This window comes from Chanodichthys erythropterus, chromosome 17 (genome assembly GCF_024489055.1).
Source record: "Chanodichthys erythropterus isolate Z2021 chromosome 17, ASM2448905v1, whole genome shotgun sequence".
Taxonomy (NCBI): Eukaryota; Metazoa; Chordata; class Actinopteri; order Cypriniformes; family Xenocyprididae; genus Chanodichthys; species Chanodichthys erythropterus.
In genome coordinates, this window is record NC_090237.1 from 26,683,763 (window position 1) to 26,706,275 (window position 22,513).

Consider the following 22,513-nt stretch of genomic DNA (forward strand, 5'->3'; position numbering starts at 1 on the left):
CCTGAACACTAAATGTTTCTCTAATTTTCAATCTCCCCTATTCATTTTCAATGGATGGTCATTTGAGCTCAAATCAATGAGGCCTACAATCAGTTAGTTTCAAAAAGTAAATACAAAACCTGTCCTAATTGAAAGAAAAATAAGTTGGCAAAAAAAACAAATCCAATATTTGGTGATAATCTAGCACAACGAAAGATTTTTAAGCCATTTTTTGTAGGCTAGTCATTTCTGACAAGAAACACAAGAAGTGTTACAAGAAAAAAATCCCCAAAAATTATCCCCAAAATTTGAGGAAGTAGTTATACCCAGTGTGAGTGAAGTCAGTAAATTTTAGTAATTTTTGAGGAAAAGGAAAATCCTCTCTGGGTCAAAATGACCCGAACACAAGGGCTAAATGAATTAAAACGGTTTACTAAAGTTATAAGGCGCTCAAAGCCACTCTATGGAAGGAGTTGCAGGCACTCTGCTGCCTTATTCACAGTATAGCCTCTCGTATTGCATGTCATCAGGGAGACACAAAGCTCAAAAGAACGTCATAAAGAGCACAGGAAACAAGAAGTTCAGAAAAGATAAGCGCTTCTACTTTATTACACGTCAAGGATCCAGAAGATACCATTCTTCTAAATAGGGGGGAGGGAAGGGGTATACACAGCCCTCTCCTTAATGCTGCTGCTCATTTCATTCATTTAAAACAAACATTTGTGCATACATCCATTCATCTGTACATCCACTCATACCGTTTACATGTTTCAATTCATTCATTGAAGGTGACCAATCATCTGCTTGCTTTGAGCATCCATAAAACCAAACATCCCTGGTCAGTCCGATATCCACCAATAATCAGTTTTCTTTTATACAATACATTATTTACAAAGAACAACAAGTTTGTTTGAGATGTCAAAGGTTTGGCCACATAATGGTGGGAAGAGTGATGCCCCACGCCCTGTATCATGACACAACCACAGGGTGCTAAAACGACAACTGCAACCTATCGAATAACAGGCAACCTTTAGAACGGCCTATCAGGTTACAGGGACACCACTGTCACAGCCAATCAGAGCTCGGGGAACAGCGTAACAAGTGTAACAGGTTCCCAAAAGTGATTCCGTTCGGAGTTGGTGGGGGGGCTAGGGAGAAGTCCCTGATGTGCATGTTACATTAAGCATATTAAAAAAAAAAAAAAGAAAAAAAAAAAAGGAATCTACAGTATAGAACCGTACCATTCTCTCTCTCAAAAAAATGGATTATACATTTTACTTTAAAAGAAAATATTCCCCACAAAAAAAAAAAAAACCCTTCAGAACAGTAGACACTTTTTAAAAACATGTCAAGATTCTTAAGGAAAACAAAAAAACAGCAACCATGAAATGTTAAATACTTTCACTCTTAAAAGAGAACCAAGAACAACATTTCTATATATTCAATAATTTACAGATTGTTCATTGTTTGTTTAATTTCAGCAGCAAACATGACAGACATCGAGTTTTTTATTTTTTAAACCTGTTGCTGTGACCTTACCGTCGCCACAGCATTTTATTTTAAGCAAAAATAAACCATATGAAATAATAGATTCAACTGTAATGAAATAAAACAGCCTATAAAAAAGTTGCAAGCAACTTTGACTGGCTTCCGAGGCTTAACAGCAGGATGCTTGAAATGAAAAAAACAGTGCTGCTGCCTGTAAAAACGACTTGCACTTCAAGGTTTAGACGTTTACGGAAATGTTTTTGTTCAGATTGACCAAATACTGGTGATACGATTTGATCAGAAATGTTTGTCATGGGAATTACACGCCCATGAATGTGACTGATTTTTATTTGGGCTGTAAGGCCACTTATTCACTTCGCCAGAATTAAAAATGTTCGCCCGACATCATTCACAAAATCTCAATGTATTGTTAGTTGCCGTATCAGGTAGTAATGGAAAATTCGAACTATGGTAACCAAAACTGTGTGTATAGCATTAAAATAAAATAAAAATAGTACCAAAAAAAGGATTTTGTTCTTCTAAGTGAAGTTCTGTTTGGAAGCCAACATATAAAATATATGAGATATTCTCTAATAATTCAAAATTTAGCATGAAAACAAACAATTAAAATGAAGAAAATTTGTAAAAATAAAAGATAGTACCAAAAATAAAACAGAAAATCATATAAAAAATAAATTAAAAGTAATAAAACAAAACAAAAAGGGGGTGGAGTTCCGTTTGGAGGCCAGTATAAACTCCATATAAGTTACATGCTTATTACAATTAAACAGGATATAACTTGAGCAGGTATGAATTGAAACCAGGGTTTGACAGACATCACAGTGTGTGTTTGGCAGCATGAGGTCAGTCATGGCTCACAGTGCTGAAACACAGTGTGTGTGTAAACTCTTTAGTAAAGTCCTGAGGTCAAGTCTGGCTGTTTGAGGTCGTCCGTACTGGGTGTATAAAAGTGTCTAATTGAGAGCTGGATCGCAACATGTAATCTCATCTGTAATGGAAATGTCTGGCAGTACTGAAGTACAATCAACACAGTTGGGCGCTGTCGTACAAACCCAACGCAATATGGCTGCTTCGGAAAGCATCCCTGTACCGAAAACACGCATACCATCATTTACATAAATATTAACATTGCAGTACCATCGCCCTTCACCTCAAAAGGTGCCATTTTACCATGTTTGATGGTAGAAATCGATTTGTACCGAGTCCGTAACAGCTGGACAGTAACGTCTGGTAATGTCTAAAGAGGTGCACACAGTGAAAAGTCCAGAGATTTATGGTTAGCGGAATCCAGCATTTGTGAGGTCCGGATACGTGATGCTGAGAGATCTGTTTTGTCCATATGCTTTGGGTAGCGTCCGGGTGATAATGCGGTCCTGGAAAATGAGGTTAGTGAGTTTATTGAGGTCCAGTTTCTGAGGTCTGGCTCGTGGTGAACGGGGAGAGATTTTGAGTCTTGATGCTTGAAGGAGCGGGCGGATTATTACTCTTCATTCTGGTGGAAAAAAGGAGAAATGAACATTAGCTAGATGATCAAACAGCCACGGACAACACCAAATAAAACCTATTTACAGTAGAAACACACTGTTAATCTGCTTTTTTAGGAACACATTTGTCTGTAGCGCCCTCTCATACACAAAAACAAACAAATCCTCCCTTTCTTCGTTTATTTGAAAACATCACTCTTTCTTGGATCCTTCCTTCGGCCTGAGGAGTAACTGACCTTGCCAACGGTTGATAAACAAGCATCATTGTTTCCCTGGAAACGCTCAACACAGATTTGAACAGCCAGAGAGGAGCCAAAAGCTTTATGACATCATTGCTTGGCAGACACAGACAGACAGAGACAGAGACAGAGACAGAGACAGAGACAGAGACAGAGACAGAGAGAGAGACAGAGACAGAGAGAGAGACAGAGACAGAGAGACAGAGACAGAGACAGAGACAGAGAGAGAGAGAGAGAGAGAGAGAGAGAGAGAGAGAGAGAGAGAGAGAGAGAGAGAGAGAGAGAGAGAGAGAGAGAGAGAGAGAGAGAGAGACCTGCTGCAGACAATCCACTCTCTTTCTGTTTCTCTCCCTTTATCCGTTTACAAGTGTATGTGAGCCTCATCTGAAAGTGGTGTTCCCGACTCCTGCCCTGTTCAATCGCATATCTAATCCACTCAGACACACACACAAACAACTACGAGCTGTTTTCATTATATAATACTCTCACTGACTGTGATTAAAAGATCAGAATGTAGACAGACAGCATTAGCACACACACCTGTTCAACGCTGACGGCATCAAGACGTCTCTCATATGATTGGTTCTGACTGTTATGACTTATGACTTCAGATACGGCTTTAAAGTCGACATGAAAAGGCATGTGCACAGCAAGGCCGTAACCATGTCTTGAACATGATTTTTTTTCCCCCGCGGGGGAATTAAAAGATTAGTTCACTTTAAAATGAAAATTACCCCAAGCTTTACTCATCCTGAAGACATCTTAGGTGTATATGACTTTCTTCTTTCTGATGAACACAATCAGAGTTACATTAATACATAACCTGGGGGGGTTACTAAAGGCCTTCTGAAGGGAAGTAATACATCTAGCTTCCGCCAGACCGCCTTGCATATTAAACTTGAATACGGAAGGCATAGGACGTAGCGTAAGCGCTTTAAACTGCGAGAGGCATTGCACTTTCTTCATAAGTTGAATACGGAAAGCGGTCTGGCGGAGGCTAGATATTTTACTTTATAACTTGTTTATATATATATAGGGCTGGGCGATATATCGCACGCGATTGTCACGTGCATTTCATCAGTAAAGTCGGTTCCCTGATTACCGCGAAATCGCCATCACCTCCTTTCAAATGGAGCACCATTTAATAGACAGAGCCGTAGTTCACTGAAAAGCTACGCAATATCGCGTTCATATCGCAGATGAATCGCCTTCGATAATGAACGTGATATTGCGTGGCTTTGAAAGCAGGCTTTACTGACGAAATACGCGTGACAAATCGCATGCGATATATATATTTTTTTCTTTATATAATTTCTGAACTAATACTTCAAATAATAAAGGAATTAAATAATTAAAAGGGATTTTAGGGAATAACGATAAAGAAACAAGAACGGTAAAAGTTCCAGGTCTATTGTAGTTATTAAGTCATCAATTTAAACTATTTGCAAATAATACATTTTCAAATATTTTCAAAATTTCAAATTTGTTTAGTTTGCATTACTGGATATTACTGTCGGTCTCTGAATATTTCAGTCATAAAACAGTCGTCAAATATTAAATGTTTAGCTACTTGCTCTCCACATACTCTTTCGCTGCTAAACCGAAAGCATCGCATTGGAATTCGCACTCGACTTCTGTGAACAGTAAGCCCCGCCTTCTTTAATTTGATTGGCCAGCTCACTCATTCTGACAGTGATATGTATTGTTAGACCGCTGAGGCAGACCGGCCTAAAAATGTAACTTAAAAAAAATAAATAAAAAATTCATCCTAACAACAAACGATTAATCGTTAGCAAAATAAAAGTCTGTGTTACGTAATATATGTGTGTGTACTGTGTATATTAATTATGTATATATAAATACATGCACATACATGTATAAATTTAAAAAAATATATACATGTATAAATAAATATACATATTTATATATATTTTAGATTACATATAAACATTTTATATATATATAAATATTTTTTTTTTTTAAATATATACATATATTGCATGTATTTATATATACATATTATTATACACAGAACACACACATATATTACGTAACACAGACTTTTATTTTGCAAACGATTAATCGCGATTAATCGCTGTGCAGCCCTAATTGAGGGGGGAACTGTCAGTGTCTATGGTGGTTACAGCCCTGGTGCACAGTGAATTTCAATAATGTGATGGGAAACTGGATATCTGAGAAGTAGCAAAAAAAAAAAAAAAAAAAAAAAGACTTTTACTCATCCTCCTGTTTTAAACCTGTATTATGTCTGTGTAAAGCTGGCAAAATCCATTCATTTCAAAAGGAATCTGCATAATTGTAAGCTCTGTCTGAGGGTCATAAAGTTTCCCATGCAGATTTCGCTCGTGTTCAAGTTTGTGTTCAGCACGCGACTTCACCATGTTGACCAAAAGAAAGTCGTTTGGTTTGAAACTGACTTTGTGTGAGTCGTGCTTCACACGTCGCTACACTATTGACAATGGATAATGGATGGTTTTTGTCTGTGCGATTTCACAGAAATTCATTCAAACGATCCAAAGAAATATGAAGCACATGTTGTAAAGACTACTTTGATGTGGTTTTGCATCTTGAATACTCTGGTCCCTGATCTTTGTAATTGCATGGGAAAATGTAAAGAACAAAAATATATATTTCACATACTTCACACCACAGAAGAAAGACAATCATAGAAGTACATCTGGAACAACATGAGGGTGAGTAAATGATGGCAGAATGTTCATTCTGACGTGGACTCTCGCTTAAGGTCAATTTTGACGTTCACTTTTACTAATGTTTACAAGTGTTTGTATTTGTATACATATTCCTGTATAAACCGCTGCCCTCTTTCCATCCAGCTGACATTATTCTGACAAAGTTCTGCCCTGGAACACACAACCTCTCCTGTATCGGAGTGAGCTTATTTGTTTAGACTGGTCTGATTTTGTTCCCAGACCTTTTACCTGAAGCTGTTGTTGTTTTGGACACAGTCGTCATGATGTCATACATAAAAGAGCACTAGCCATTACGACATGGAACGACTGATGAACGACCAGATTTGCTATTTACATTCAAAACAAATACAGATTCATCACTTAACCTCTAAAATCAATTGTGATCCTTTTCCATTACTTATTTCAACTGTACACAGAAAGCATGACACTAGGCCCGTTGATGAAGCTGAGGAGAAGGCGGCCACAGTACGGAGCTCACGGTTATGAGTTTAAATCTACGGGAAGGACCAGGCCTGAGCTCACAGCTGAAGAGGCAGTGGCTTGAGACAAACCTCAGCTATAAATACAGCTGTGCAGCAGTGGAGCAGAGAGCCATGGGTCTAATAGTGCAACGCTGAGAACATGAAAGCCCCTCACATCTCCGCAGCAAGCCCGACGTCAAGCGCTTTTATAGTGCGGCCATTTTTAGGGCCTCTTTCCTCTTTACTTAGAAAACCAGAGAGATGGAGAAAATTGCAGAGGGTGAAATTATAAGCTGCCGGACTGTGCAAACACGTAGCGTGGGAAAAAAAAAAAAAAAAAGAAGAAGAGAGGGAGTGCCACTCAAAAATGCCGCTCCCGGAAGTCTCAGAATCCCGGAATGAGGGGGAGGAGCTACTGGTAGCATTCTTCATTTCCAGAATTCAGATTCTAGAATTCTATTCCCGGAATTGGTGCGATACAACATGCATACATTTTAATTACACAAGTTAATGATACATTCTATGCAGTACTGAAAACTAAAATTGAAAATACACTACACTACTCTTCAAAATTTTTGTTGTTGTTGTTGAAGGAATCAATCCTTTTATTTAGCAAGGACACATTTAATTGGTCAAAAGTGACCGTAAAGACATTTATAATGTTTCAAAAGATTTCTATTTCAAATGCTATTCTTTTGAAGTTTCTATTTATCAAAGAATCCTTTTGAAAAATACATATCACGGTTTCGCCTAAAAGTTAAGCATCACAAATGTTTTTTGTGTTTATTAAAATGATTTCTGAAGGATAATGTGACACTGAAGAAAAAAAGTCACTAAACAGAAGAGCTCAAAAATCATTCCAATGAAATATTTCAGAATTTGGAATAGTAATAAAACTTGTGGACCCTATAGAAATTGACAATGTAAGATTAATAAAATACCTTTGCAGGCCTGTAAAGTGTGAAATTTCTGTACCATGAGTGGCAAAAAACAGGCAGTCCAACACCATTAGTAGAGCTGGATAAATTGAGAATCGGGATTTTTTTCGTTTCAAACAGATCACGATTGTCCCACGATTCTGAACAGACAACTAAACAAAATAACATGAAATTTACTAGAGGTTCCGCCAAAATGTTAATTGTTAAAGAATCTGAATGATGACCCACTCATAAATACTTAAAGGGGTTGTTGATTACGGTTTCACTTTTTTAACTTTAGTTAGTGTGTAATGTTGCTGTTTGAGCATAAACAACATCTGCAAAGTTACGATGTTCAAAGTTCAGCGAAGGGAGACATTTTCTTTTACAGAAATCGCTTTTTAAGGACTACAACAAACTGCTTGTAGGGACTACAATGAGCTTCTTCCAGGGTTAGTGACATCACTAACCCTAACATTTACATAAACCCTGCCCCCGGAAACACGCAACAAAGGGGGTGAGGCCATGTTGGGCTGCTTTAGAGAAGAAGAAGAGTTGTTGTAGTAGAGTGATGTTATTGCTGCCATTTTACGCCAGACTGCTTCATAAGCGATGGCAAAGACTATAGAATAACACAAGGCGTGTCACTTGTATTGTTTTGAATGGGAGAAAGTGCAACGTGCAATATGGCGGAATAAGTCCCTCCTAAATAAGAGCCAATCGTGATTGGTAAAGTCATCGTGTCACTGCAGCGGTCGTTAGAAGCTCCGGTTCCTGTAGAAACAGTCTGATGCGTGCCTCCGAAATGAGGCACAAGAGACGTGCATTTAGGACTGCGCATTAGCTTGATCCAGACTGAAAAATACCATTTTTTGTCATGATTCGGGCGAAATTTATGAGACAGTTATTGTGAGATTTCATTGGTGATTTCAAATATGAAATTTAATCGAAAGCTTTGCAAACAGCTTTGGAGAATTTGATGTTTCCCCATTCAAAGAGGTGCACTTGAATGCCGAGAGGCGTTTCAAAGATGGCCGCCGAGTGAAATTACTTGTTTTAAAGGGATTTTGACAAGGGTCAATTCAATTTGCACAAAAGATTAACCATGACGGCACATGCTAGTCGATGGGTTGAATCAACTACATACATTTTTCCACTAACCATTCAGAAACGTCCAGTTTAGGGGTGCGCCCGTATCCGGAAAGGCACGAGAAAAAAAAAAAAAGTCTACGGAGCCCCGAAAGGGACATGGTTTAGTCATTTGCTAGCAGGAGCCTGTTACTTTGTAGTAACAGATTTCACTTACCACATAAAGAGAGTAAGGTGAGATGGCTGATAGGACGATGGTGAATGGTTTGCGGTTCCTAAAGCGTCACTGACAAATATCTAATCTTGTGAAATGTGAAATAAGTACTGACGCTCCCTAGTATACACACAGCACATGTGATTGCGAATCACGAAAGTGAAAGTAAAAGCGCGCGCGCGCATTCAAAAGTGATTTCAATACACCACATATTAACTGCAGCTTCCTGATGCTGGCAAATTATTTATAATTACCCAACTATATAATTGTAAGAGAAAGCACTGAAAGATTTTTTTTTCCTCCCATCTCACGTGTATTCCCTTTAGGGGCACCGTAGTACACGTCATTTTCTTTCCGGATATGGTATTCGGCTTCAGGCACATGCCTAGTCCAGTTTCATTCTAAAAGTTGTAACTTCTTTCTGAGTCTCTCCATCAGTGTCCGACTCCGGTTTGAACAATGTAAAGCTGGACACAGTTACTGGACAACCGTCATGCGTGAGATTCTTCAGGTTTGTTGTTGACCGAAGCGCGAGCTGTTAAAGCTCCGCCCTCTTTTGGAAAGAGGTCCGGGGCGCAGCAGCTCATTTGCATTTAAAGGGACACACACAAAAATGAGTTTTTTTTGCTCACACCCAAATAAGGGCAAATTTGACAAGCTATAATAAATGATCTGTGAGGTATTTTGAGCTGAAACTTCACCCTAACTTCACAGACACATTCTGAGGACACCAGAGACATCTTGTGAAAAGGGGCATTATAGGTCCCCTTTAATTTGTTACTAGATGAATCAGCATTTTTGAGCAAATCTTTTGAATGAATGATTCAATTTCAAATTACAAATTTTAACAGTCACTTGTCGCCACCTGGTTGTGTAAGAATATAATCGATACAAGAGTTATTTGAAATGCCATGTACTTTCAAAAGGTGATTAACTCTATTTTGATCGCTTCCATAGACTACAGCGTTTATATCTGACCTATAACCTTTTATCCCAGTACTTCTGTGATAATATGAATATTTGTGACACAGAAATAATAATACTGTGTGGTTGAAAAGACTGTTTGTGAAGCTGTTGCATACCTATGCATGACAACTGCTTTCTCTGGCTCAGTGGCAGCTCTGACGCAGATTTGAATGTTCCGGTGTGGTTATGTAAATGTTTAATAGACAAAGGAGAATCAGTGTCATTTAGGAATGAGATCACATGAGTGTTTGAATTGACATCATGATCTTTTAACGATTAATCGTGCAGCTTATGTTATGATGTCCAGCCTAACTGGGCTACTAAAACAGGCTGCAATCACATTTGGTGTGACTATTAACACATATCTCACACTTCACCTTCAACATCCCATATACTTCCTCCATATAACCCGTGGGACTCTGGGAACATTCTGGCCTCCTTACAATATTGATTGTAATCGACGCCTCGACTTTCCCAAAGGTATGCGTGACTCCTTCTACATACACAAACATATCACATGCATCACATGCATGTGTTAAAATAAACATGTACTAGAAGCCAGCATAACGTCACACACGCTCCCACACTCAGTACAGTTATCTGCAGACTCATACAGCGTCTGCAGAGGAGGGATTTGGAGCTTTACTCTGCAGAGAGCCTTATAAGGCCGCAAGTGAGGGGTGGTGCTCATCTACCATCAGCTCAATGAACTAACGTCATTCAGACGTGTAACACACACACACACACGCGCACAGGCATGCTGTGCCAAGACCCGGGAGAGTGGGGACATTTTTAGCCCACTGAAGCTTCCACACATCCATCCCCACGCGCTGCGAGGGATATGGTTACAGATGTGTGCCGCAGTGTGTGCTGTGATTCGGCATGACTGACGTCAGTACGCAGGTCGTATTCGCTGAGAGAGAACATTAAGCGCTGATGCCAACACACACACCACGGGTTCTTGATGAATTCAATCCTAGACTTCTGAAGTGAGACGTGCTTACTTAACAAAATCAAACCACACTGATGCAAAACAAGGGATGTGCATGACTAGTTGACTAAATGATACTGCTGCTGCCAGACGACATTGGAAATACAAGTTTAAGTTAAATCTTTTTTGCACATTTTGCTTTATATTTTTAAATTAAAGTCATGTTAATATGACAGTTTAAAATAACACATTACTTTATTGTATTTCTGGAGTGGAAATAAAATAATTCCATTTAATCTCAGACTTTAAATGCACTCATTTCAGAGAAATGTCCATTCAAAGGACATACTGTAGGTACGTTGGTATGTTGGCATGTAACAATTAGGCTTGCTCATATTTGAGAAATTCTGTTTATAATAGACTATTGAGTTTGTAATTATTAGTCCTGCACTGCCTATTGATTCAGTTGATTTTAAAGGTGCCCTAGAACTTTTTTTAAAAGATGTAATATAAGTCTAAGGTGTCCCCCTGAATGTGTCTGTGAAGTTTCAGCTCAAAATACCCCATAGATTTTTTAAAGTTAATTTTTTAAAATTATTTTCGTGTCTATTTTAGGGCATAATTAGAAATGAGCCGATTCAGGGTGTGTGGCCCTTTAAATCTGGTGCTCCACGCCCCAAGAGCTTGCGCTTGCCTTAAACAACATAAAAAAAGTTCACAGCTAATATAACCCTCAAAATGGATTTTTACAAAGTGTTCGTCATGCAGCATGTCTAATCGCGTAAGTACAGTGTTTATTTTGATGTTTACATTGATTCTGAATGAGTTTGAGGCTATGCTCTGTGGCTAATGGCTAATGCTACACTGTTGGAGAGATTTATAAAGAATGAAAATGTGTTTATGCATTACACAGACTGCAAGTGTTGAATAATGAAAATAGCGACGGCTCTTGTCTCCGTGAATACAGTAAGAAACAATGGAAACTTTAACCACATTTAACAGTACATTAACAACATGCTAACGAAACATTTAGAAAGACAATTTATAAATATCACTAAAAATATCATGCTATCATGGATCATGTCAGTTATTATTGCTCCATCTGCCATTTTTTGCTATTGTTCTTGCTTGCTTACCTAGTCTGATGATTCAGCTGTGCACAGATCCAGATGTTAATACTGGCTTGTCTAATGTCTTTCATAATGTTGGGAACATGGGCTGACATATGCAAATATTGGGGGCGCACACCCCAACTGTTACGTTGGTATGTTGGCATGTAACAATTAGGCTTGCTCATATTTGAGAAATTCTGTTTATAATAGACTATTGAGTTTGTAATTATTAGTCCTGCACTGCCTATTGATTCACAGTCTGTGTTATGTTGAGATTTGCCTGTTTTTCTAAGGTCTTTTAAACAAATTAGATTTATATAAGAAGGAGGAAACCAATGAGTTTGAGACTCACTGTATGTCATTTCCATGTACTGAACTCTTGTTATTTGACTATGCCGAGGTAAAATTAAATTTTTGAATCTAGGGCACCTTTAATAAATATGTCTATATAGTTCATGTTGATTAAGTAAATGCTTAAGTTTAATGTACAATGATCATAATGCAGACACATTGCATATTTTTCAGCAGCATTCAGCGGGGGTTTGATTCATAGATGAAGCAATTTCAAATGGATTGCTTTTGACAGTCTTGTTAGACTAGTATTTGGTTACAAAATTTCCATTTAAAGTGCCCATATTATGTTATTTTAAAAGTTCCTAATTTTGTTTTGAAGCTAATAGGTTTACATGCATCCAAGATCAAAAAACACAGTAATTTTCTCATAATATACGTTGCACAGCACCTCATTTCTCTAAAAGTTTGAAAACAGTTTGTTTGAAGATTCAGCCTCTCTAAACCCCTCCTTTCCGAGAGCTTACTCTGCTCCGATTGGTCAGATGGTTGATGATTGGTCTACCGCTAACAGATTACCATACATGACCTTGGACCACAAAACCAGTCATAAGGGTAAATTTTTTGACATTGAGATTTATACGTCATCTGAAAGCTGAATAAATAAGCTTTCCATTTGTTAGGATTGGACAATATTTGGCTGAGATACAACCATTTGAAAATCTGAGGGTGCAAAAAAAAAAAAAAAAAACCCGAAATACTGAGAAAATCACCTATAAAGTTGTCCAAATGAAGTCCTTAGCGATGCATATCCATTCACAAAAATACATTTTTGATATATTTATGGTAGTCAATTTACAAAATATCTTCATGGAACATGATCTTTACTTAATATCCTGATGATTTTTGGCATAAAAAGAAAAATCGATAACTTTGACCTATACAATGCATTGTTGGCTATTGCTACAAATAAACCCATACAACTTGACTGGTTTTGTGGTCCAGGGTCACATATCTGAATTTCAACTCTGCTTGATACGCAGTGATAAATTCCAGACAACACAAACCAAACTTTTCCAGGCTTCAGCTACAACTCCAATGTTTGAGGGCGGGGCAAAGTAGACGACGTTCGCGGACAGCCAATGAAGACCGTAGACTGGCATTATGCAAATTTATTACATTGTTACGTAGGTACGTAACAAAATGTAAGGCTGGAATTGCTGACGACTCATTTTCTTTTAGAAGACAATTTTTTTTTTTTTCAAGCACTTTGATCTTTAAAACTCTGCAGAGCTATTTTACACACTGCATGAAAGGTTAATATTCGAAAAAGCATAATAGAGGTACCTTAAACATATCAGTCTTGGGCGCACATCCCCACACAAAACGATGACTAGGAAACTTCCTGACTACCTCACGATCGGAGAACTTTGCGTTCTCACAGTACTGGGGGAGAAACCACACACACAGCCACATCAGAGGTTTCCACAACACACACTCTGAAGTAACACACCAATGCAGAATTTAGCCGCAGTTTAAGGAAAAAACGAATAAAACGGGAATTAAACCGAAGGTTCAAAACATCTCGAAACAGAATAAGCACTAAATGTTGGTGTTTGTGACAAGTGAACACAATGGTGCGGCCCGTTTTGGGGGCCGGAGAAAAACAAAGCGGCTATATCAGCTCTGTGTGTGTGATGTGGAAGAGACAGCGTGTGCCAAATACCATTCCCTTTAGCAAAGGAAAAACTTCCATCTCCCACACACACACCAGATGTTTTGCCTACTTCAGCAAGTTGAGACACACACACACACACGGTTTCCCCTCCCCTCGCCGCTGCACTCATCCTAGGAGCTGTAAACTGCGAGACTCAAAGCAGATTTTTCCTCGACCCAAGATGGCCGTCGGCCACTGGCCTCTTTTGATACAGACACGAGGTGAAAGTAGCCACTGCTGTTTGTCGTCTCTGACTCCTCGCATTCCCCCGGACGTGAGAAAAGGCGGATCTTCAAAGAACTTATCAGGGAAGGCTTATGGAGACCTACTTCACACGGCTCACAAAGGCTCTCGTGTTTGCTCACACTTTGAACGTGGTTACATGTCTTGATAGAAGGGGGAAGAAATGATATGACTTATGACCTTCACAAAAATACCATGGGAAATTAAAGTTTTTCTGGACATGGTATCCAAGGAACTTCACAAAATACCACTGTATTCCCATGTTACCTTCATGTCTGAAAAACATAAAAATATAGCACTTGGACCTTTGATAGATCATATTAATACCATAGTATTTGAATATAGAAATCATATATAAATATATGATATGTAGTTCAACATACACATACAAAAAAAGTAAATGACTAGTCTTTCCAATGTTGTCGTTTAGTCAATTAGTCGACTAGTCTCTCACATCCCTAATGCTAATACAATGTTTTATACATTGTCATGATGAAAAACTATGGTATATATTCAAGTACCATGGTATTATCATTCATTGCCATTAATGGTACAGTCAGCCACAGTGCATTTTTTTAAGGGAACACTTTGAAAGTGGTTATTGATGGACTTGGTGTACCAAGTACCATGGTGATACCATATATTGGATGATACCATGATGGTAAATACTGTAATATAAGTTGAGGTATATCTTACATGGAATTACAAATATTTAAAAAAATAACATACAAATGAGGTATATGAATATGATATTTGAACTGTTCTGTTCAATTGTTCAAAAAACTTATTTACTGTTCAAAAGTTTGGGGTCAGGAAGATGTTTTTTTTCTTTTTTCTGATCCTTTAAAAAAAATAAAATAAAAAAATAAATATTATATATAATATATATATATATATATATAAAATATTATTTAGCAAGGACACATTAAATGGATCAAAATTATATATTGTTACAAAAAAATTCTATCAAAAAGTATCAAGCTTTCCACAAAAATATTAAAGCAGCATAACTGTTCAAAATTGATAAGAAAATGGAACAATATGTAAGATATTTGGATTACAATATCCAAAAAATACTACAATATTATAGATTTTGCTGACTTGTGTACTTGCATTATCCCAAATGTTTCCAACGTTTACATCCAGAGAAATAAGTGATTTTAACCAGTGTAACAACAGCCCGTGTCATTGCGTCACCTATCAATGACATGATATCCGCATTAACCTCGATTTTTGGTTTTACTTCCATAGAAACACCATAGGGAAACACCAAAGACGCTTTAATATATTGTGTGTTATATTAGACGGGTGAGCAACTGATTGGATACATTTATCGATAGAAAACAAATCATTGTTATATAGCTCAACACACAGTTAGTGTTAGAATCTCTTGTTTTCTTGATTTACCGTGAGAAACATGTTTGTACCATGCCCCAGAGAAAACAAGTGGCTATTTCATTTTCAGAGAGAGCTTTATCTGTAGTAACAGCAATACAGCATTTTCTCCACCATACAATATATTTAAAGCCTAAATCAAATGTGTTCAGTGTATAAAGGGATCGTGTCTCTTCAGAAAGTTTGCCGTAAACAACTCAATTCATATGGATTAGTTTTACAATCTCTTTATGAACTTTTTGAAGTGTCAAAGTGGTAGTCGCGTAGCTGTAAATGGAGGGGCAACACGCTCAGATTTCTTTTTTTTTTTTAAGATTTATTTTTTGGTGTTTATGCATTTATAATGATAGGACAGTAAGCAGAAAGGAAGCAAAGTGGGAGAAAGAGGGAGACGGGATCAGGAAAGGTCCGTGAGCCGGGACTCAAACTCAGGTCCTCCGACACTATATGTCGGCATGCTGCCCACTAGGCTATCAGTACAACAAACAGCTCAGATTTCATTAAAATATCTTCATTTGTGTTCAAGAAGAATGAAAGTCTTATGGGTTTGGAACGACATGAGGGTGAGTAAATAATGAGAGAATTTTCCTTTTTGGGTGAACTAACTCTTTAAATTAAAGTCTATTTTTGGTGAAGACAGATATAAGAGTCTACAGATAGAGAGAGACAGAATAAAAAGACTGAAATGAACAAGAGGTGAGAACTTCACTTGACAAGAGTCGGCTCACAATGTCGAAACTCAGTGTCCCTGATAAACAAGAGCAGCATGACTCACTCACACACTTACACGTGATATACCTTTAAACAAAAGGCATCTGACAACAAAGAGCTGGAACTCACAACGCCAACTGTGTTACACAGAAAAAGGGGGTGAAAAAAAGAGAGAAAGAAGAAAATAAAAGACGGCCCGCTTGAGGCGCAGGCATGCCTGAGCGGACTCACTTGAGAAACTTTCCACTGACGCTCTGACCTCAGCGACAAGGGCGCGCACACACACACACACAAACACACACACACACACAGAAAAAGACTTCACAACAAATCCAAAACTGTCAAAGGCGACCTGTAAGCGCTCACACAGTACGGAAGCCTCTCTGTGAAACATGTCCCAGAACGGATTTCGGCTTTGCGCTACGGTCGTATTTACCGCCACTAACGCAAACACAAATAAAAACAAATGTCAGTCAGTGAGTTTGCCGCAGCTTCATTTGGATGGCGTCTACTATGTTGTTGTGGAGAGAACTGTGAGTAGAATGATTTACCGCCGTCCTCTAAAAGCAAATATAACGTCGTAAAGAAGAATTCAGAGTCGTAAATATTGCACATCACCTAAAACAAGCGCTCTCACTCACTCACACACACACACACTGACGTCTTTTCCTGTCATATCTTTATGAACTCTCTGTTCTTGCATTGGCCTTGCCCCAACCCTGACCAGAGAGAGACAGAGAGAGAGCGAGAGAAATAAAAAGAGGGAGAGAAGGAGTGTGTGTGGCTGGGGTGAAGTAAGGACATGAAGCTGATGGATCCAACTGGGCCATGAGGAACTCTTCCAGACCAACGGAGCTGGGAGGAGCAGGAGTGGAAGAACAGTACGGCTTCTCTCTCAAACACACACACATACACACACACACACACACACACACTAAAAGACGGATCCAACATCCACTCAGCACTTTTGCTCAACAGAACTAAACATAAATATGTAAGACACATGGAAACGTGTACTAGGGTTGTCATGATACCAGAATGTCAATTACAACTGTAAAAAAATAGTATGCTATAAACAACCATAAATATTCACATTTTTTTCATTTCACATACATTTACCTCTATATAACTGAACAGACTTTAGTTTTCTAATTTTAATAAAATCAAAATAGAGAATATGAAAACAAAAAAATATTTAAATTATATTATATTATATTATATATCCGATTCAAAACAAGTTGGGACACTGAACAAATTCTGAATAAAAACAGAATGCAATGATGTGGAAGTTTCAAATTTCAATATTTTATTCAGAATACAACATAGATGACATATCAAATGTTTAAACTGAGAAAATGTATAATTTTAAGGGAAAAATAAGTTGATTTTAAATTTCATGGCATCAACACATCTCAAAAACGTTTACCACTGTGTGGCATCCTCTCTTCTTTTGCAAACGTCTGAGGACTGAGGAGACAAGTTGCTCAAGTTTAGGAATAGGAATGTTGTCCCATTCTTGTCTAATACAGGCTTCTAGTTGCTCAACTGCCTTAGGTCTTTGTCGCATCTTCCTCTTTATGATGCACCAAATGTTTTCTATGGGTGAAAGATCTGGACTGCAGGCTGGCCATTTCAGTACCCGGATCCTTCTTCTACGCAGTCATGATGTTGTAATTGATGCAGTATGTGGTCTGGCATTGTCATGTTGGAAAATGCAAGGACTTCCCTGAAAGAGACAACGTCTGGATGGGAGCATATGTTGTTCTAGAACTTGGATATACCTTTCAGCATTGATGGTGCCTTTCCAGATGTGTAACTTGCCCATGCCACATGCACTCATGCAACCCCATACCATCAGAGATGCAGGCTTCTGAACTGAGCGCTGATAACAACTTGGGTTGTCCTTGTCCTCTTTAGTCCGGATGACATGGCGTCCCAGTTTTCCAAAAAGACAATTTTGATGCGTATGACCACAGAACAGTTTTCCACGTCCAGTTTTCCAGTCCATTTTAAATGAGCCTTGACCCAGAGAAAACGCCTGCGCTTCTGGATCATGTTTAGATATGGCTGCTTTTTTGACCTATAGAGTTTTAGCCTGCAACGGTGAATGGCACGGTGGATTGTGCTCACCGACAATGTTTTCTGGAAGTATTCCTGAGCCCATGTTGTGATTACCATTACAGTAGCATTCCTGTATGTGATGCAGTGCCATCTAAGGGCCCGAAGATCACGGGCATCCACTATGGTTTTCCAGCCTTGACCCTTACGCACAGAGATTGTTCCAGATTCTCTGAATCTTTGGATGATATTATGCGCTGTAGATGATGATAACTTCAAACTCTTTTTCTCTGAGAAACTCCTTTCTGATATTGCTCCACTATTTTTCGCCGCAGCATTGGGGGAATTGGTGATCCTCTGCCCATCTTGACTTCTGAGAGACACTGCCACTCTGAGAGGCTCTTTTTATACCCAATCATGTTGCCAATTGACCTAATAAGTTGCAAATTGGTCCTCCAGCTGTTCCTTATATGTACATTTAACTTTTCCGGCCTCTTACTGCTATCTGTCCCAACTTTTTGGAATGTGTAGCTCTCATGAAATCCAAAATGAGCCAATATTTGGCATGACATTTCAAAATGTCTCACTTTCAACATTTGATATATTTTATTCACAATAAAATATAGATAACATAAGTTTATGAGATTTGTAAATTATTGCATTCCTTTTTTATTCACAATTTGTACAGTGTCCCAACTTTTTTGGAATTTGGTTTGTGTATATTATATATAATAATATAAAGTTATGAGGTAGTTCAAAGTTATTTGAAATGGAAATATTTTGCAACACTGTCAACTTTCACTTTTGATCAGTTTAATGCATTCTTGCACAATAAAAGTATTTAATTCTTTTATAAAGATCTTACTGACCCCAAACTTTTAAACGGTTGTTTATAAAAATTTCAGTATTGGCAGAATTTTTTTTTTGTTTTGTTTTTTTTTCAAGGATTTAAGTACTGATACTTTTGCCAACATAACACGCATACATCTGAGGAACGGGCACATCTAGTGCCGTCAAGGAACAAAGCCTGCTCTATTAAAGCTATTGATAGACTTTTGCCTTGTCAGTCCAGACATTGCAATCTCTTAAAAACAGACCCCCATGTCCCGTCCAATAGACCATACCATTCCAGCCTGTGGCCGCACTATGGGACACCTACAAGTGCCCGACAATGCAAAACACTCTGCTTTCATTCATCCATCCGTCTGGCTGTACAGTTGGTTCAAACGCCTGTCAAGCAGTGGTGGAATAGCAGCACAGATCATTCCCTTACAAATCCATGGCTCACGTCCACCCGTTTGATGCCAAGTCTCATGGTGGGAGCTAGAACACTCTGATACCTGGCCAAGCTCACCACATCCTTCCCTTCCGTTCCGACCCTAACCCTAAATAGTAGCAACACATTAGCAGTGCGAGTACTCCGTGTGAGATTTCTGACAAACTTAGAACTACTTTGAAGAACAAAAGGGGACGTGGGAGTTCATGTGGTTCTATCTTTGGCGGATAAAGCAAAAAGCAAATCTCTGATGTGGAAATGATACAATAACCACATAGAATTCAACATTAATAATATAAATGAGAAGAGTAATAATCTCATTGATAGAGCTCATATTTGACTTCATAACACCTGATAGAAACTGATATTCTTTGTTACTTTCACTTCAGCTAATCAGCATTTCTATAAAGCCAAGAAAGGTTAAAAATGAACTTTCTGTTCTCTATTTGCATCTGCACTTCGATTTAAATAGATAGTAGACTCAAAAATGATAACACTCTCATTATTTTCTTAACCAAAAGTTGTACAGCTTTCTTCTGATGAATACAGGAGACATTCTGACTCTTTTCTGTACATCGAAAGCAAATGGGGGTTTGAGGACAAATGCTGTCAAGCTCCAAAAAACATGTACCATAAAACTATTCCAAATTAAACATGCGTGAATTTCAAGTCTTATGAAGCCAAATGATAGCTTTGTGTAAAGAAACGTTAAGCAGTTTTAAGTAGTTTATTTACTGAAAATGTAACTCTGGTTCTGTATATTCATAGACACATAATATGGTGCACATGTATGCACATCAATGACATTAAACGGAATTAGCGTTTGTAGCTGTAACAGATACTGACAGCCACTGTCCACTGCTGATGTATAGAAAACAACTACATAAATATTCTTAAAGGGTTAGTTCACCCAAAAATGAAAATTCTGTCATTACTCACAATCATGTCGTTCCACACCTGTAAGGCCTTCATTCATCTTCCGAACACAAATTAAGATATTTTTGAAAAATCCGATGGCTCAGTGAGGCCTCCATTGCCAGCAAGATAATTAACACTTTCAATGCCCAGTAGATATCTCAATATCTAGAGATGGGCGATTTCAAAACACTGCTTCTTGAAGCTTTGCAAATCTTTTGTTTTGAATCAGTGTTTCGGAGTGCCAAAGTCATGTTATTTCAGTAAACAAGGCTTCGTTACGTCATAAGTGTTTTGAAATTTCAATGGTTCACATGACTTTGGCAGTTTGATACACTGATTCGAAACAAAAGCTTCAAAGCTTCATGAAGCAGTGTTTTGAAATCGCCCATCAATAGATATTGTTGAATAAAGTCATTATTTTGTTTTTTGGTGCACAAAAAGTATTCTTGTCGCTTCATAACATTAAGGTTAAACCACTGTAGTCACATGAACTGTTTTAAATATGTCTTTAGCAGCTTTCTGGCCATCTGAAAGTGTTAATTATCTTGCTATCAATAGAAGCCTAACTGAGCCATCGGATTTGATCCATAATATCTTAATTTGTGTTTTACGGGTGTGGAACGACATGAGGGGGAGTAATTAATGATTTTCATTTTTGGGTGAACTAACCCTTTAAGATCACCTTTTGTGAAAAAGTCATACATGTTTGGAACAGCATGAACTGTCATTTTTAAAGAAGTCTTTTATGCTCACCCAGGCTGCATTTATTATTTGAAGACTTTATCAAAAATACAGTAAAAACAGTAATATTGGGAAATATTACCAATTAAACTATAATATATTTTAAAATATAAATTTATTCCTGTGATCAAAGCTGAATTTTCAGCATTGTTACTCCAGTCTTCAGTGTCACATGATCCTTCAGAAATCATTCTAAAATGCTGATTTGATGCTCAAGAAACATTTATTAGGGCCCGAGCACCGATGGTGTGAGGACCCTATTGGAATTGTTCAGCCAATTATTCTTCTTCTCCAAAATGAATCTCATTTTTGAGGGCCTAAACGTTCTCAAAAACTCATGAAACTTTGCACACATGTCAGAAGTGGTGAAAATTTACATCTGATATGGGTTTCAGAATTAGGTGTAGCAAAATGGCTCGATAGCGCCACCAACAAAATTTCAATTAAGCGCCCTTCGTGCTACGTTTCACGTACAGTTATGAAATTCGGACAGATGTAACAGCCCAATACCTACAAAAAAGCCCCTGGGTGCAAAGTTTGTAAACCCAACAGGAAGTGAGATATTTTGAATTTTCTCTACAAAATTTTGGCAGTTTTTGCCATTTCCACATGTTGTACTTTAACGAACTCCTCCTAGAGCTTTAATCAGATCAACATCATATTTGGTCAGTCTAATCTAAAGGCCTTTGAGACGTTAAATTGCGAAGATCTAGAGTTTTCGCTGAAGGGCGTGTCCGTGGCGGCCTGGCAAAGTTCAATGTTTCGCCATGAAACAGGAAGTTGTTGTAACTCGGGCATACAATGTCTTATCTGCCCCAAACTTCACATGTTTTATTATAGATGTCTTCAGGTCAGGACTCTATGACAATATTCAGTTACAGTAATAGCGCCACCAGGGGGCAACAGGAAATTACATGTTTTACACTGTGATTAACTCCTTATAGGGATTAAAACAGAAGCACATCATATATGGCCAGTCTAATCTAAAAGCCTTTGAGATGTTAAATATCAAAGATCTTGAGTTTTCGTTGAAGGGCGTGTCTGTGGCGGACTGACAAAGTCTGATGTTTCGCCATGAAAGAGGAAGCTGTTGTAACTCAGGCATACTATGTCTGATCTGCCCCAAACTTCACACGTGTGATAAGAGTCTAAAGACATCTATATGACAATATTCAGTTAGCTATAGCGCCACCTGTTGGCAGCAGGAAGTGTGGCACTTTTACATGATTTTGCCATAATTCTCCTGTATTGACTCACTCACATGCATGTCGCACACTGTTCGCTTTTTTCCTGAGGCCAATTGGGTAGCGGTGAGCCCGGCTGCGAGGGCCCTTTCATCGCTGTTTGCAGCTTTAATTATTATTATTATTATTATTATTATTATTATTATTATTATTATTATTATCAATGTTGAAAACAGCTCTGCTTCTTATAGAAAGTTCGATGAACAGCATTTATTTGAATTTATATATTACATTTATTAAAGCCTTTATTGAATTTAAAACTTTAGTAGCATTATAAATGTCTTCACAT

At 38.0% G+C, this 22,513-nt stretch overlaps 1 protein-coding gene across 4 annotated transcripts in view; it reads right to left on the reverse strand.

Annotated features, from left to right (window-relative positions):
• Window positions 1-22,513, reverse strand: part of irs1 (insulin receptor substrate 1) — a 45,231-nt gene that overhangs the window by 14,200 nt on the left and 8,518 nt on the right. For 2 of the 4 annotated variants that reach the window (XM_067366318.1, XM_067366320.1), the window contains one exon: window positions 579-2,980. The exons of 1 other annotated variant lie outside the window; for it this stretch is intronic. In XM_067366318.1, coding sequence (XP_067222419.1) covers window positions 2,976-2,980 — 5 coding nt within the window. In that variant the 3' untranslated portion in view covers window positions 579-2,975. Of the gene's footprint in view, window positions 1-578; window positions 2,981-3,208; window positions 4,262-22,513 lie in introns of those variants that run through there. One more of the 4 variants, XR_010892245.1, reaches the window with a different exon arrangement.